The sequence below is a fragment of the Netta rufina genome (assembly GCF_964035555.1).
Source record: "Netta rufina genome assembly, chromosome: 21".
In the NCBI taxonomy this organism is placed as follows: Eukaryota; Metazoa; Chordata; class Aves; order Anseriformes; family Anatidae; genus Netta; species Netta rufina.
The window spans coordinates 11,481,498-11,498,940 of NC_140145.1; the positions used below are offsets into that span (position 1 = coordinate 11,481,498).

At 40.6% G+C, this 17,443-nt stretch overlaps 3 protein-coding genes across 4 annotated transcripts in view; 2 read left to right on the forward strand and 1 right to left on the reverse strand.

Moving 5' to 3' along the window:
- NLK (nemo like kinase) overlaps window positions 1-10,245 on the forward strand; it is a 48,446-nt gene extending 38,201 nt beyond the window's left edge. The window contains exons 9-12 of one of the 2 annotated variants that reach the window (XM_084299527.1): window positions 5,313-5,399; window positions 7,141-7,339; window positions 7,786-7,885; window positions 8,451-10,245. In XM_084299527.1, the coding sequence (XP_084155653.1) occupies window positions 5,313-5,399; window positions 7,141-7,339; window positions 7,786-7,883 (384 nt within the window). In that variant the 3' untranslated portion in view covers window positions 7,884-7,885; window positions 8,451-10,245. The remainder of the gene's footprint in view (window positions 1-5,312; window positions 5,400-7,140; window positions 7,340-7,785; window positions 7,886-8,450) is intronic. The other variant, XM_084299526.1, reaches the window with a different exon arrangement.
- Window positions 10,246-11,844: 1,599 nt separating this feature from the next.
- TMEM97 (transmembrane protein 97) lies at window positions 11,845-14,847 on the forward strand. The gene is made up of 3 exons (XM_084299361.1): window positions 11,845-11,978; window positions 13,223-13,367; window positions 13,876-14,847. The coding sequence occupies exons 1-3, from the start codon at window positions 11,856-11,858 to the stop codon at window positions 14,124-14,126; spliced, it is 519 nt and encodes a 172-aa protein (XP_084155487.1). The 5' UTR covers window positions 11,845-11,855; the 3' UTR covers window positions 14,127-14,847.
- An 808-nt stretch (window positions 14,848-15,655) lies between these two features.
- On the reverse strand, window positions 15,656-17,408 carry IFT20 (intraflagellar transport 20). The gene is made up of 4 exons (XM_084299461.1): window positions 17,184-17,408; window positions 17,023-17,108; window positions 16,580-16,683; window positions 15,656-16,095 (listed from the first exon to the last, which is right to left on the reverse strand). Exons 1-4 carry the CDS (start codon window positions 17,308-17,310, stop codon window positions 16,014-16,016), a joined length of 399 nt encoding a protein of 132 aa, XP_084155587.1. The 5' UTR covers window positions 17,311-17,408; the 3' UTR covers window positions 15,656-16,013.
- Window positions 17,409-17,443: the final 35 nt, after the last annotated feature.

The window sequence follows — 17,443 nt, forward strand, 5'->3', positions numbered from 1 at the left end:
TAGCTTTTTCAAATGAAGATGTTAAATGTAAGTGATAATGTTGGCAAGAGACATAAATTAAAACTGGCACAATAGTTCAGAAAGCCCCAAAGGGACTCCTCTACTGACAGGAGCAAGAGTGTTAGAAGTGTAAATCGCCCATTATCCAGATCTGTAACAGAATAGTCCAGTAACTCATCACCAAGGGTCCCCTCAGACATCTGTTGGGTGAACTGCGCTGTTTGTGAAAGATTTAACAACATATTGAAAACTGAGATACAACATTCAACATAACTGATGTAGAATTTAATTTAAAAAACAAACAAACAAAAAACAACAACAACAACACACAACACAAACCCAACAACAAACAAAAAACAACAGAAAAAAAATGGGATGGTATCATTATACTGACTGGCCAATAAAAAGAGCAAATGAAACGTGCTGTTAATAGACACAAAGAACTGCTTAGGCAGGAATGCTTAGTTCAGTAATAAAGCAGTATGTCCACCCAGTTTAGCCATTTATGTGATTGTTAGATAGTAAAAATTAACAAAATGAGTAACCTGTACATGTTAATACATGAGATCTTTCCAGGAAAGTTTGCCTATTTATTTTCTCCATGTTGAAGCAATTTCTCAAATGTCTACTCACCGCAATGGAAGTTACCATAGAAATGAGCATTGAATATATATTCTGCTGTATTATTAATGTGGGAGTTCTGCCTCCTAGGCAATCTTGATTCACTACATTGTGGTCTGTATTCTATTTTATGAATTTTTTTTCTTTTAACATTAATAATGGGAGGATTTCCTTAAGACTTTCTCTGCCGGTTTTAAAGCTAATCAAATCTAACTGTTTTTGCTGTCACATGCTGGAAGAGCTCTAAGTTTTAAGCCTGTATAGTCTTGCACTTTCAATATTTGAGTTGTTTAAAAAAATAATAAATTTGATAGTACCTGGAACTGGGAGAAATACATCCACTGCACTTTATATAACAGTATATGAATACATCCAAATACTTCATGGAATGTATTCTTTTTAAATTCTGATGATCTGATAATCACTCGACACTTCCAAAGTGCAGTAGTTGTCCTCTAGATAGGAGCAAGCAAGAACTTTAGAATTTGCTAGACTTCTTCAGTTTGTTAAGCCTGGCTAATTATCAAGAATTGAAATGGATACAAGAATGTCTTCTGATTTTTCTAATCCCAGTGTGAAGGCTGTTCCACAAGCTACTGAAACTGTTTTTTACCCACTGAATTACAGGAGTACAAAAAAGCAAGTGTGTTGAAATGGTATAAAATGTTTCTAACAGAGATATATTGGCCTATTAGTTATAGGAAACAACCCATAACCAATTGGGTCCATGTCGAGGAAAATAACATTCTTCATGGAATGCTACAGAAGTTGAACAGTCTTTGGAGCTGGTGTGCTCATTTGCAACTTGGAAATAGGGGTTACAGTGCATCTAGTTGATTTCTTTACTGATTATTTCTGTTTACTGTGTCAAGCACACTTCATGTTTGAATGCAAATTCATGGCTTTTGATCTTTAAAAATGGAGATTACAGTAATTATAAATAACTAAATGTTACCCGTTTCTTAATTAGAAAGGAATTAACAGGAAGAGAAAAACGTTTGAAGCAGACAATTGCTTTCTTGCACAAACTATTTTTCATCAATTTAGGTGAGAACAGGAGTTAAGGGGTAAAGTATTGGGCTGCTCTATGTACAAACAGATTAATGCGTCAAGTTTCTGATTTCAACAACAACAAAGCCCCGTATGTTGTCGTCATAAAATCTTGCATACTGTATAGACTACTTTTTTTGGTTTTGTATTTACCAAATTGTGCCTCAAACTGAGTTTTAAGTGAACTGAGGTTGCTCAACTAGCAGCGCTAGTTGGAGCATCTCCTCCTGCACTCATGGAGGACCGTGAGCAGGGATTCAGATTTCCTTACCATATTCCCTGCCAGAATGTGCTGACCCACTTCTAAAAGTAAAATGTGTTGGAGCTCATTCCCTTTGCTGTGCTCTTGCATTCTGTTATGGAGGAAGGAGACCCAGTATGATGCACCATATTTGCTGAAACGCCTGAATGTTGATTCTATGATAATCAAATCTTAACAGGAATTCAGAGGTTAGCAGTTTCTTCCTACCTGGCTAGCACTCTCTTATCAGGACTGTTTCTTATCTCTAGCAGTGGGCTTGGTTGCAGTTTCCCAAGCAAATGCTGTTTGCAGATGCTCCTGGAGTGACAGACAACCTGCCAAAAAGGGGCATACATGTAGTGGAAAAATGCATCCCTGTTTGTACTGGATGCAGCAGGCTCTATAAATGAGGAATGCTATCATATTTTTCTGCCCCAGTATGCAGGTGAAATCTACTTAATCACAAAGCCTGGATGACCGTACTGTTTTGCATAGATGGTATTTACTACTGAGAAAATCATACGAAGCTACCAAATATTACAGCTTTATATGCTATAGCCTGCACCAAATACAGAGAAGTGCATGGTGCTGTATTCGGTGTTGCAGATTTATAGCTCCACAGTGACACTTTTTTAAATCTTTACACACATGGACAAATCTACAAAAACTGAACAACTTATATTTATTAGCTTTGCTGAACAGATACAAGCAATAGATGCCTGCCAAATATTAGCACCGCATACCAGTTAAGTCTATGTAGAGTTCATGCAGTTCTGGAAGTCCTGCAGATCCACGCAGCTGTAATACATGGTCTAAGTTTGGCAGTGAATATTGCCCCGTAAGTACACCAGCTAGCTTTCAGCTGACGTTATAATTTTTTGCAGAATGCTGTAGTCATTTCTGTCCGTAGGCTGGTGTATTCTGCCCCCACCTCAACTGCAATTAATCATTCACTTGCTGGTGTGAATGCTATTTCAGTTTTCATGGGAGGAGAACCAAGGTGTATGTGGGGGTGGTTGTGTGTATGCGCATTGGTTTATTTCCTTTTCAAAAGGGGAAAAAAAAAAAAAAAAGAATTTTTAGGAGTTTGGGGATAAATTTTAAGAATTTTGGGTCTTGAACAGTAACGGACTCCATGGTAGGAATTTTCTTTGGAGTAGCGCCTGGCCTAAATCCAAGGGGCAGGGTTTTGCTTGGTTGGGTTTTTGGTTTTGTTTCTGGCAGGATTCTGTTCTCATTTTCTTCTAAATGTGAAAATTGAGACTCTCCCCCTACCCCAGTACTGCTTTTTTCACTGTGAAGGAGAAACTGCGCAGTTGTTTGGCGACACTTCATTTACTTTGAAGACTTACTGTAGTGCGCTCTACTGCAGTGACCAAAAGCACTGGCCTTAATGCACCCTTTATGAGGTAGTGAAAGCTTTTTCAACTGAATTATTGATACAAATTCAACAAGATTATAGCGTGAAAGAATTAAAACTTTATTTTCTGTTAATCAAATTTAATTTACGTAGAATTTTTTAGGAAACTTTTTCATTTTTTGTGTGTTATGTTTTCTGTGCATTGATTTGGGAATATGAATAATGGAAATGAAGCAGAAAAATACAGTGCTTGGTTTTGGCAAATGCCATAGTTGTGGCTTTAAAAAAATATCTTGGAAGCTCAACCCAGAGAGTCCTTGATGTAGCTGATGCTTTCAAATGAATGGCATATAATGGTGAAGTTTTTATTGTTGATTCTTTCTCACTCTGGACATCTTCAAGCAGTTACTTCGTGTTAGGAATTGGCGTGGGTTGTCTTTGCATGTTGCTGTCTTTGTGTTAACGTTCAGTTTCAGAGTCAATTTCAGAGTCTTGTACTAGAGAATATGTGAACGTTGTCAAATGGCAACCTCGTATGTCAGGTAAAACCTTGTTAAAATATTACCTGCCTGTTGAACTAGCGGGGCCCTTGCTGAGAGGGGAGGAGCAGCCGGCCTCGTCCTCGCGGCTGCCTGGCAGTGAGCCCTGCTGAGGGGCTTGGAGCTTGCCCCAGGCCCGCAGCTGGAAGGCAGGTTGTGTCCTTGCAGTCCCGACAGTGCTGGATGTAGCTAAAATCTGCTCTAACTTGGGCATTTGTGCCGCAAGGGTTTTGCACCCTCAACTAAAGCTGGAAACGTTCAGAAGGGACAGGCTGACGCGCTTCTGTGTGCATGGACAAGCTGAGGAGGTACAGCAGGGAACGGGTCTGCGGTGCTGATGTGGCCGGTGTCCTGCTGCTGCACATCGCCTGCCGCGTTCCTGCAGCCTCTGGAACCCCGAGGCACCGTGCGCTGAACCCCTTTTCCCATCCCTTCAGACCTGGGGGGCTGGCCTGCTTCTTTCTGCACAAAGCGCTGGATGCCTGAAGGTCATTTTAATTGCACTAGATGACACTGTCAGTTAGATATGGATTGGCTGCGTAAAGAAAAGCAAAATAATCCATCATTTGGCAGTCATTGAGATCAGAACAATGAAATACTGGAAATGACGTGGGCAATCAAAGCTCTCAGCAGCACAGCTTCAAGTAGTGTTTACAGAGAGAAATAAATATCTCCCCTAGAAAAAGGACTCTGCGTTTGCACTAAATGTTGAAAATAAATATTTAAGAACTAGGCAGGCGGTGGTTTTATAACAAATGAGAGTTAAAGACAACCCTTCAAGAGGCTTCAGAAGTGCTAGGCGAAAAATGGCATAATGTGCATGGAAGATGTATTTGGGGACTGGGAGCACTGCATTATGGAATTGGTCTGCCACATGCCTTGGATGTAAAGTGGAAATGACAGTAACCTTCCCAGTAAAAGCACTGAAATGTGCTGATTAAAGTGTAAGACTATACATGGATGACTTCTGATTCCATCTTGCCATGTTTTTGTGGTTATAATTTAAGAAAGCACTACAAAATTTGGTGGTTACTCTTTTATAATGGTTTTAGAAAATTGCTTAAAACTTTTTCAGCATCAGTTACAGCAGTAGTTCACCGAGAATAAAAATTTGTTTGTCTTGGAGCTGAGGAATGACTGTTAGCATTGGGCAGCTATTGGTATTACCAAATTTGTTTGTTTGAGAGAAAAAAACTTGTACCTTGTAGGTTTGTATTGTGGTTAAAGCAGCAACTGCTCTCTGATAAATGTGGTGGTTGAAATATGGACATGTCCAGGGTTAACATCTCAACTAAGGAAAAAAATCATCAGTTAGGTTTCATTTGCAGGTGCTGTGTTAGTGATTATGCTCTTGTTGGGTAGCTTTAGCTAGTGCATGTCCTTCATAGCACGAAGCTTGTCTCCAGTAACTCTAGTACAGTGCATGCTATAGAGGTATTTTCTGGCTGATGGATCCGCTGGGACAACTATCTGTGCTTTTCTTTCCCATATTCCCTTACAGCCATCCCTTCCTGTCCTATATACACTTTCCAGTCAAGCTACTCATGAAGCAGTTCATCTCCTTTGCAGAATGTTGGTCTTCGATCCAGTAAGTATGCTTTAAAATAATTTGAATACATTTTATTTTAAAAATGTTGGTTGTCTGCTATGTATATGAATATTGTTAGTAAAGAGTTGCTTTAACTGACTTTCTTCTAGATTGCATTTCAGAACTTCTGGTTCTGTAAAAGACATAAAAGTATCATCTTATAATTGGTCGATTAATTTCCCCCTGGAATGGGTATTTCACAATTAAAATCTGTCTTTTGAAGAAAGCTCTGATGGAGTGAGAGAGATGAGGGTGTTCATGAATCATGCTATCTTTTCCTAGCTAGGTGTAGGTAGCAGAACATCAGATACTTTGATGCAGTTCTAATTAGAGACACGTGGGTGTTCATGGTCTTGCAACACACGAAAAATTCCTTCTGTGACACAGTCACAAAGCAGGATCTTTTTTTCCACTGAGCATCTGTTTTTTTTAATAGAAATTTGCTGCTTTGGATTTATTAGATCTCATCTCTTTGAGCTTACTGTAAAAAAAAAAAAAAAAAAAGTTACAGGAAAATCTGATACCTGAATCAGGTGACCTTAGTTATTCAGGAAAATCCCTGAAATTTTAAATGAAAAATAGAAAATTGACTGAACAGCAAAGGACGAAGCTTGTAACTGGTAAAGTTTTCAGAAGGCAGTACAGTACCTCTTGAATAAAAAATAATTAAAAAAAAAAAAAGTCTTAAGATACCTTTACTGGACAAAAACACAGACATGTTATAACATAACTTATATGTATTTTTTTTTTCCTTTCTATCTCCCCCAACATTCAGAACACTGTTTATTCCCAAATCACATTTCAATAAATGAATAAATGATTTTGGTTTTTGAAGAACACGGATAATCCTTTAGAAGAGTTGATTTTAATTTTATCTAAAAACTGTCCAGGGAATTGGGACACTTGGGTTCTAGTTCAAGCTTTGCCACTGTTTTTGCTTTGTATTTTTGAGCAAGTAACTTTTATTCCTGTTTTTTTTTTTTTTTTTTTTAATCTGTTTATAACAATGGATTTCATTACACCTTGAAAATGCAATAGCAGTGATGTCTGCAGTTCTTTAAAATGGAGAATGTTCTCCTTTTTGGTGTTGGACACTTAGAGCCTGAGTACTCGGGTTAGGCACAAAAAAGTCACATTAATGTGAAAATAGACTGTAATTTAATCCCTTACTCTGACTGCCTTCCTCCCTTCTCTTCCTTTGCCACTTGTTTTCTGAAACATGACACGTTAAGGGATTTCTAAGAACTCTGGGTGCCATATGCTGAATTATACTGGCCTCAGTAATGCTTAAATTTGTTTTACTTTCAATATGTACTTAGGGGCACATTAAAATGTTTTGCAGAATATGGACTTACAAAATGCTGTATTTGCTAGCATTACAAAAAATAAATATGGGTTTTATTTTTGATTTATTGCAGGAGTCCTAACTTTAAGGTTATATGTAAAAAGTAATTATTGAAAAAATTATTTATAGAAATCATCTTTAGCAGCATTTTCTATCATTAGCTCTGGTACGGAAAGGTCAATGTCATCTTAGCGATGCTGCTTGTTTTTAAGTAAATTGTTCCCCCTAGTGGCAGAGTGTTTGCAAAGCTAGAACTTTTCCTGACAACTAGTCCTTCACCGTCATCTGGGGTTTATAAAACAACGTTGAGTCTTTACACTGTTTCAGTACCTCAGGAGATACACTAACTTTTTTTTTTTTTTTTTTTTTTTAATTTCTTTAAATGCATTGTTCCAGTCCAAAAGAATATCTGCTAAGGATGCCTTAGCTCACCCATATCTCGATGAAGGGCGGTTGCGATACCACACTTGTATGTGCAAATGCTGTTTTTCCACATCTACTGGAAGAGTTTATACTAGTGATTTTGAACCCATCACTAATCCCAAATTTGATGACACTTTTGAAAAGAACCTCAGTTCTGTTCGTCAGGTTAAAGGTGAGTAGTAGTTAAATCTTTGCATATGCTTTTATCCTCCTGCTCCATCCTTCAGTAGTATATAGTTAGGATATGCAATCTGGATGCATATACAATGCAAGGTGTCTTTTTTTTTCCTTTCTGGTACTTTTCTGGAACAGATGATGGAAATAATTTGAATTGGGATTTAATCTATAACTGGTTATCATCAATTCAGTACTAGAGTATTGACTGACAGTTTTATTTTGTATGCATTTATTTCAGTGTGCACATAAAGTTCTGTGTGAATTCCTGGTAAGAGGTATGCTATCAGATTAGAGCTAGGTAAACTGGAGTTCTTTTATCCTTACTAACATGTACTTTTGGTGAAGGAAGCTTTAGTTTCCTCCAGTCTGAGTTTCATTTAACTGAAGCACAAAGCTTTAATCTAATAGTCTGTTTTTTTTTTATTTTTCTCCTATTTACAGAAATAATTCATCAGTTCATTTTGGAACAGCAGAAAGGAAACAGAGTACCTCTCTGCATCAACCCTCAGTCTGCTGCTTTTAAGAGCTTTATTAGGTAACTGTATGTAATCACATCTGATATTAATTCCCATTTATTATTAATACAGAATTCATACATCCATAATGTTTTTGTTTTGAGTTTCCGAGGATAAGAGAGGTCCATAGATAAATTCTGCAAAAAATGCCTTAAGCATGTGTGTAGTTACATTTTTAAAATAACTATACGAACACTTAGATTATATGAATACTTAGAATTCAAATAAAATGTGTAAAGGTTTTGAGTAATATTTTTGTAAATACAGAAAAGCACAGTAGTCAAGACTAAAAATTGGGATTGAAAAGTTGAGTTCTGATTGTAAAATTGCACTGTAAAAACATTGAAGTGAATGACAATTATAGCTAAAGTATCGTTAAGGAAGTAAGTAGATAAAGTATACTGAAATAGTCATTGTCAGTGTTGTTACCTGTTGGTCTTTTTTGTTTGTTTTGTTTTGTTCTTTGGGGGGTGTGGGGAGGGGATGAAATGTTCGCTTACTTGAAATGTTTGCTTACTGGTCAAGCATTAACTTTCTTGTCTATTAGCTTTTGCAAATGAACACTGATTTTCTGTGTCAATTGCATTCTAGTTCCACAGTTGCTCAACCGTCTGAGATGCCGCCATCTCCACTGGTTTGGGAGTAAAGTGGAAGATAATATACTACTGAAGATGTAATGTAGCTTTCCACTGGAGTCTGGGATTTGCAATTCTGGAGGTTAATCATGCTTGTACTGTAATTTTACTAATGAAGTTTTAAATTAACAACCACTACTTGTACAATATGAATAATATTTAGAAATGTACTAGACTTTTAATCTTGTAAAGTGGTTGTGCTTTTAGAAGAAAATATTTTACCCAGAGTTGCACGTGTTTTATGAATTCTAGTGCAGCTGTGATGGCTCAGCTCAGAACAAACAGAATTGAACCAAATTTGGGAAGGATTTTTTTTCTTTTTTTCTTTTTTTTTCTTTTCTTTTTTTAATCAAAGAGAGCTTGTACAAAAAGATAGACATACATTTTGATATTGAGCCATTCCTGAAGATTTGGGGTTTTCTAAAACTAAGGAATACAGAAAACTTGACTGCGACCAATCATGAAGTCATGTCAGATGACAGTGACCACGGTAGGTGGGCATGTCACCTGGTGATCCAATCTATAAATAGCTTCTCACTAGAGCTGTGATGGTGATGTGTGCTGTTCTAAAATCAGATGTTGTGAGTAGAGAGAATGAGTTTGTGACTAGGAGAGACTAAACTTCTGTTTCCTTACCCAGTATAAATATATATATATATTTAATCTATTTTTATTAGAAGTTTTTTCTGCTCTTTCTTACATAAAAACCCCCCAGCATGCATCTTCTATGTGTGTAAATAATTCCATTTATGGGCTAATTTCAGAGATCCCTGACATCATTGCTGTATAGAGAGAAACTAGCTTGCACATTTTAGGTCTGTGAAATTTTGTGAGAATTTTTTCCTGCACTGGACAGTTGAGAGAAAAAAAAAAGGAAAGGAAAAAAAAGCACATAGGGAATTATGTTAATTGTGTTTGTGTCTTTAGGCAAAGCTGTGGAAGTCTTGAAATGTCACAGTAGTAAATAACTTTTATTACTTTTTGGCTAATTCTTTTTCTGTTGGAACACTGAATTCTGTGCATATGTATATATGAACACAAATTGAAGGCCTCTACCTCCTGGAGTATACAACTTGGTTTGTTTACCTCCACATGATTTTTTTTTTTTTAAGTTCAGTGTGGAGACTTGAAACTTGAATGTCCCTTCCAACTTTTATATTTAAAACAAGACTAGAAAATTGAAGACTGTTTTTCACCTGTACAAAGAAATATTAAAGGGTGGTCTTAAAATTTGAACATTGGTCTGGAGAAAAACCATGGTGTTTGTTATGGACAATTAACTGTTAAAGTTATTGTAAGTTATCTGTATTTAGCAGAGTATTTTCAACGAGTGATCTGAGCTGAAATTGGAGACTATTAGTAAGTTATGTTTGGAAGTTTTAACTTCAATGAAGTAATTATTTGCTGTGAAAGAGACAAACATTGAATAACTGAACAAAGATGGTGCAATATCTTTGTTTTTTATGAGGCTCCTGAGAATAAAACCAACTGAAGCATTTCAATTCACTTGAATGAGAAACGTGTTTAATTAAAAGAGCCCAAGAAGACACTGGTATGAAAGGTAAAATCTCAGAGGTTGGTCAGTTAATGTGGCACACTTGCTGGTCACTTTGTAAAATGTAGATTTGAAGTACAGTGGTGAAAACATTAAATGTGACATTTGAAAAAGAAGTGTGTTATCTTTATTTCCTGTCTCATCTCCTACCTTTATTTAAGATTCGATTGTTACAATCTTGATTAAATGCTGTCTAAAAGAATACAAGTAAAAAGAGTTTATAACATCTTGTTTCGGGCATGGTTTTGATTTCTTTACACATGCATCTGCATACACGCATATATATGAACATATATGTGACTTCAATGATATTCATTTACTCTTTAAAATTGATCCTGGATAAAGGCAAAACTTGCTGATTAAATGAAAACAAGCAACTTACTGGCACTCGAGAGGTTGAAAGCCATCCATGCAAGTGTAGATTTTACTCTATTTGCAAAGTTTGTGACATTTTTTTACAGTGCAAATGCTTTTATCTTTTCTATACTCGAAATGGAAACAATCCAACATGCAGTGGTGTTGCAACAATATGAATAAAAATGTTCATGTTTTATGTGTATGACTTGTTTAAACAAATTGAACTGTGTAGTTAAAGCCTCAAGACCTCATAAGAACTGAAGTGACACAAAGAGGATAAGCCTTCTTAGCACGGTCTGCCTTCCCAGGGGTGCCACAGATACCGGGACTCAGGTACATGCCTCTTCTTCCAAGTCTTCATACGCTTACGAGATAAGTTTTAACATGTTTTAGAACTGGTGATGCTGGTGTCATTATTGCTTCATGGCTGTCAATTGCTGAACTAGTTTTTGTTCATTCACTGCCATTTTTTATTCTGTTTGTTAGATTCTCCTTCAGCAAAAGACTAGGAAACAAAGGTACATACAGCTGGGTCTTTGCATTTTGACACACAGTTTTGTTAGGGTATGAGTGCATAAATGGTATAATTAGTGAAGTTTACTTTGTTCATCAGTGTATTTTTTTGAGCTCATCGCTAGAGGCTCATGAGTTAATTTTGTTCTTAAATGTATTAAGAGTAAGATGTCTTTTTGAACATTTACCTTCCAGGGTGTCTTGGTATGAATGTGGGCAAGGCACCGTGCAGAATGAGTAGTTTAAAACTGGCACAATTGGCACAAATGTGTTAGTAAAATTGTGTGCACGTAGCTACCAACAACAACAAAAAAGCTATGCTAATGTTTTCAGTAGCCTCTACTGCATTTTACATTTTTAATGTAAGCTGATAACAATGAAAGTGAGAGCTCTTAAGAGCTGCTTCTGCCAAAGACAATTTTGGGACTTGCTGTTTGCGCTACCACGAGGCTATGAATGCTTACCAGACCGAACAGACAGTGTTAATGGTTACTGGCTAGCGATTTTTCTAATAATGTTGTTTATGCTTTATTTGTTTCGGTAACAGAGTACCTACTTCTTTATACCTGACAGAAGAATTTTTAAAAATTATAATTTCATGGGAAAATTGCGTACTTCTGCAATCCAGCTTGGGAGCGAGTAGAGCCATTTGTGGCATTCATCACTGGGAGTGCGGGGCTGCGGGCAGGAGCTGCGTGAGCTGCACGGGCACCTCCCAGCCCTGCGCCCCGTGAGGACGGCCGCAGCCCGGCGGTGCCCCCTGCCACAGCACCACCAAGCGAGCCCCGGGCAGCGCTCAGGGGGCCGCCTCCAGCAGCGGGGGGGGCTCCATCCCTCAGCCCGCGGGGCTCGGCTGCTTCCGCCCCCCCCCGGCCTCCTCCCGGCCTCCTCTCGCCGCTTCCGCCGCGGGCCGTGCCGGGGCGGGTCCGTGCGGCGATGGCCGGGTGGTGGCGGTGCGCGGAGCGGCTGTTCGCGCTCTACTTCGTGTCGCACATCCCCATCTCGCTGCTCATCGACCTGCAGCCGCTGCTGCCCGCCGACGGCCTCTACCCGCGCAGCGTGAGTCGGGCCCGGGGGTCCTGGGCGGGGAGGGGGGGCTGAATGTGTGTTGGGGTGCTGGGGGGAAGCGCGGGGTTTGTCCAGCAGCGCTCCCGTGGCTGTGCTGTGCTGTGCAGGCTGTGCTGGGATTTGGGTTCTGCCTGCAGCCACCCGCCTAGGGACTAGAACTAGCGCAGTTCACCGGGACGCTCAGCAGCTGGTTAGTGTGCAGTGCAGGCTGCTCCTGCCAGTGCGAACGCCTCCAGCGAGGAGCTCAGGCAAGAAAAGCCCCCGAAAAATCCATGGCCGGGCAGTGGCCCTCCTGCTGCATGGGGGACATGGGCTGCGCGTCTCGCAGTGCAGGGAAGCAAAGCGGCCCAGCACGATCTGCCCGCGTGGAACATACCTGTGGCACTGCCAGCACTGCTGGGAGCACGGCACTGGGGCTGCTGGGCTCCTGTCACCCGGCACTGGGAGCTGCTGGGTCCGGTCATTTGGTGCTGCTGAATCTGGGCACCCGTCGCCGGGGCTGCTGGGCTCCTGTCACCCGGCACTGGGGGCTGCCGAGCTCTGGTCTCGCAGCGGCCTGCTGGAAACACGAGGGGAACTGTCACTGCCACGTGGGAGCAGGCAGGCCGACAGCCACGTTGATTAGTAAAAATTTCTACGTTGCTGGGTTTTGAATAACGTTGTGGAAGGCAATTAAAATGGTAGATGAATAGAAGATGAATGGTGTGACCCGTGCTATCAGGATGAGTCCGGTACCTTCCCACTAGCTTCACATTTAGAGCATTTGATTTTTGCCATTCTGTACAATTACTTCATTAGAGAAACCATTTCTAATTAATAGTTAACCAGCAAACCTCAATACGTATCTCTCTGTTCAAAGTCCAACTTAAAGCCGTGCTGGAGCTTACGTTTCTGTCATGGAAACTAACCGCAGCTCCCCAAGCCCCGATGCCTCCATCAGACTGGGGCAGCGCAGTGAGCTGCCAGCCCCGCACGCTGCCAGGCGCTGGGGGCCCGGCTGGGGCAGCTGCCCCCGGCCACCCCTGGGGAGGTGCTGAGCCCCCTGGATGGGCACTGCCAGGGGCAGGAAGGAGGCGAGAGTTCGTTCCTATCTGCTGATGCCAACGTGCAGCTTTGTTGTGATTTTGGTCTTGTTTTGGTAGGAAATTGTGCCGATTGCTTTCCAAAAACTATTTTTCTCCTTGTGCCATTGATACTCAGTGTATTAATCTGCAGCTTTGTTCTTTTTTCTTAAGCTGACGGAGTTGTTAGAGTGGTATGCAGTCACCTTTCGAGATCCCATGATGATGCAGCCCCCAGAGTGGTTTAAGGCGTTTATGTATTGTGAAGCCTTCCTACAAATGCCTTTCTTTCCCATTGCAGCGTACGCCTTCATAAAAGGTTGGTATAAAAGTGTAAGAAAATGTCCTGTGCAGCATTTATGCGTAGTGCTTTTTGGCTGCAGACACAGTTTTATCAGTCTTAAGTGATTATAGGGACATAACCCATGGAGTGCTATTTTCATGGCAAGTTTCATCTGAGAAAGAGTAGAAGAAGCCCTGTCAGAAATAAATACTATAGACTACAGACCCTTTCCAGCAGCAGTCACTTATGTGAAACCAGCATTGACAATTAACATCTGGCAAGTTACCAATGTCAGCGAAGCTCTGGATCGTGCTTCTACTCACCACTTCTAACTGTGTGGAAATTTAGAATGAGCATGTGAAATTTTAGTCATGAAAGCTTTAATTATTTCTCTGGGTTGCTACTAGTACTTATTTTCTAGTACATTTTTGGTGTGGCTTATGGTTGTCCTGTGATAGATACAGATAATACTGCTGATTTTGAAGTCACCAAATTCAGCTTGTTTCAAAACTTTTAAATAGTTTTCTTTTTTGCTTCCATACAGGTGGTTGCAAATGGATAAGGACTCCTGCAATTATATACTCCACACATGTAGCTACATCTTTGGTTGCTATCCTTGCTCACATCCTTTTTCATGATTTCTCAAAGTCTGAGCATTTGGGTCCTCGGACACAACAGGAACGCCTAATTCTGCTATCTATATACATCCCTTACTTGCTGATACCACTTCTGATTCTTTTCACCATGCTGTACAGCCCCCAGTACAACCAAGTGGAGAAAAGGAAGAGGAAGTAGTCTGCTGTAAAAGTTGGATGCACAACATTCATACTTGTTTTGATTCAGCCCCTAGTCCTCTGGGACGAACACCTGTCTCGTGTTGTCAGTGCAACGCCTCTCACCAGAGCGTCAGGCTCCCGCAAGAAAAGTTCGAATTGGCTTGAGTTTACAGCTCTCCTTTAATCAGGAGCAGCTTTGGCAGAAGCCTGAACTGGCAGCTCCTTGTGGTGCCTGGGCTGTGCATAGCTTAAGGGACCCAGCAGCTCTGCTCCCAGTATCGATTTTGTGCGGTACTTTTGTATTGGGAAAACGAACTTTTAACCATTTGATGTGTAACCGTGTGATGGGGACATGTGGGGGGTGGAAACTGCAGCTGACACTTTTCTTTCAACTTGCCTTTTTCCAAGAGGACTTCAGTAAGAAATCTGTCTTCTAAGAACATATCCTACAAAATCCGTAACTGATTACATAAAAATTTGCAAAGCTATAATCTTTTTCTCTGCAACTTTTGAAGCATTTCAAATCATGTAATAATCCTTACCTTTCTCATCCCTTCATTTAAAATTTCACCTTCTCTTCCTCTGCTGTAATTTTGATTAATTGCAAACGTCTGGCCAGCGATAATGTGCCAAAATCTGGATTTCTGAATTAAAATTAATTTTGTTTGACAATGAGGCATATTTCTTCCTAGAGGATTTTCAAGTACTTCAGTAATTGTAAACAAGGATTTGTAAACTTTTGTCTTCTGTGAAATCACTTCTAGTATGGAAATAACTAAACGCATCCACATTGCCTTTAATCTTCCCAAGGAAATGACTAAAGGAAACTTGGGTTTTATTTAAGTTCTCAATCAGATCTATAAGTGACATTTGGAGACTCATGCAAAAAATATAGGTCACTGAGCAGGCTTTTTGGTTGTATTTCAGGACTTTTATTCAGGACTGTATTTATGTATTTCAGGACTTTACTGGTGTATAATTTAAACCCTCCACAAAGTTTGAGGAAGGCAACATTTCCATAGTTGGTTGCCTAAAGACGAGATACAAAATGCATCTATTGGCACTTCAACATGAGGCTTGATTTTAGATCACATTTAAATCACGGGCATTCAGTTTTTAAATGTCACATTCATATTTAGATTTTTACATGCTCCTGGTGCCAATATACACTTAGAAGGGTTTGGCTCAACAGTTTGAAGTTCTATAGTTGAAATGCTCATGAAAATATTCTACTCTAATATCGCTACCTGCACGGATGAGTTTCAGAGAGTTTAATCTAAAATTCTGCTATATTTTCTAATTACTTTTTGTGTATCTGTAATAGATCACTTCTGTTATGTCTAAGAAAAACAAACAAACTAACTAGATAGAAAAATAATCTGGTCAATACAGGTAAAAGTTACTGCTGTTTCTCTCTGTTGTGTGTTGTTATAAACATGGAAATTTCTACATATAGGAAATTCTTCACAATGAATATCCAGGGAGTTGTAAACTGTTCAGCTCAGAAATAACACAGCAGGAACAACTAATTCTGGTATACCCAGAAAGTCCAAAAACAATAATTTATTTCTCAATTTCTTTGAAAGAGCTGTACACTTCAGAAAGTGAGATATTAACATAGGAACAGTAGAAGTAGTATTAATTCAACTATAATTTGAAATATTAACTGTACAAAAATTTTTATAAAAATTAAAGGACAGAACAGTCTTTACATCTGTTAGAAAGCCCTCCTTATTGCCACTTTTAGTGTATTTCACACTGTGTTAAAAGACACTTTCATTTGTACAAACCATCTATTCATTCATACACAGTGAAAAATTGCATATTTTTGAAATTCCCAGGATTCTGGAATGCTCCAAATTAGGTGGTTTTTTTTTGTTTGTTTGTTTTTTAATCTTAAAATCTTCTATTTCTGAAAAATGAATTGGTCAATGAATTCATTCTGGTCTGCTTCAATCTTACACAGAGTCTCATACTCTATTCGGTACCTGAAAGAGAATATAAAAGGTTACCAGCTGATGGTTTAGCACAACGCTCATTTGTCTGAGGTAAAGGAAGCTTAGGCTGGGCATATAAGTCATCGTTAAAGCAATGGTAGCATGAATTAAGACTTTGCAGTTCTAAGCTGTCTTTAGAAGTCAGACACGTGGCACTCTGTTACTTTTATTCATTTCTTCGTGAGCTCAGGCCACCTTTATTCTTTTAGCTGTACAAATCAATTAGAAGTGAACTCTCAGTAAGTGGCAGTCAGGGCCTTCTGTTCACCAAACAGCCCTGCTTCGTTCCGTGTGTGCTCTGTGCAGGACGCACCTTAGCTGCAGACAGGCCCTTTTCAGACAGTGTCCTGCAGCCAAACACAGACAGCAAGAGCAACTTTCCAGTCTGTGGAACTGAGCCATTTCTCATATATTACACTGCTTTCTTTTCAAGCCATTAAATCAATGCCTAAGAAGTATTTAATAGAAAACTCACCTTTCCAACTGCATCTTTTTCTCAGCTATTAGAGCCTGAAGTTGCTGCTCCTGAGCTTCTCGCTGCTTTGCTATAGACTTCAGCAAATTTCGTGCGCCAATGGCCTGTCAAAACAGACGTTCAGTGATGCTGTTGTACACAGATATTTTTTTTAACCCCTTTCACTACCAGCAGGTTAATTTTGAAGCGTTTCAGCCACGCTAGCAAAAAAGGGGGCATCATAATGATAAATACTGGCAGAGCAGGCAAGCAGTCCCTGTAGTGGTTGGGCAGAAAGAGGCATTGGAGACCTCATTTCTGCTTCCACAGTAACACGAGGAAAGAGATACCGCTTGGTGCCACGTAGAAATACAGCACGAAGCAATCTGGGTACAGGGGAGCAGCAGCAGCGGGGCTGCTCGGGGCCGTGCCGCGGTGCCCGCCCGGTGCCTTCCTGTGCTCACCTTCATCTTCTCGCTTTCCGCAGCCTTGGCCAGCTGGTCCACCAGCTCGATCAGGCCGCCCACCGTCTTCTGGAACTCGGCGATCCCTGCCGGGGGACAGGGCAGGGCCGTGAGGGGAGCGCGGCGCCACAGGGGTTTGGGGGGGGTTGGGGGGCACTTACTGTCCACGAAGGCCTTGCACTCCTCGCGGAGCTGCGCCGTCTGCTGCGCCACCTCGGGCTGCAGCACGCGCAGCTTGTTCAGCTCGTCGAAGTGCAGCCCCGCCGCGCCCAGCGCCGCCTGCGCCATGGCCCCGCCGGGCCCCCCCTCCCGGCCCCTCCCGGCCCCTCCCGGCCCCGGCTGCCACGGCCGCAGCGCGCGGTGTCCGCGGGGCCCGCCGGGAGCTGGGGGCGGTGGCGGGGCCGGGCCCGGACGCGTTTCC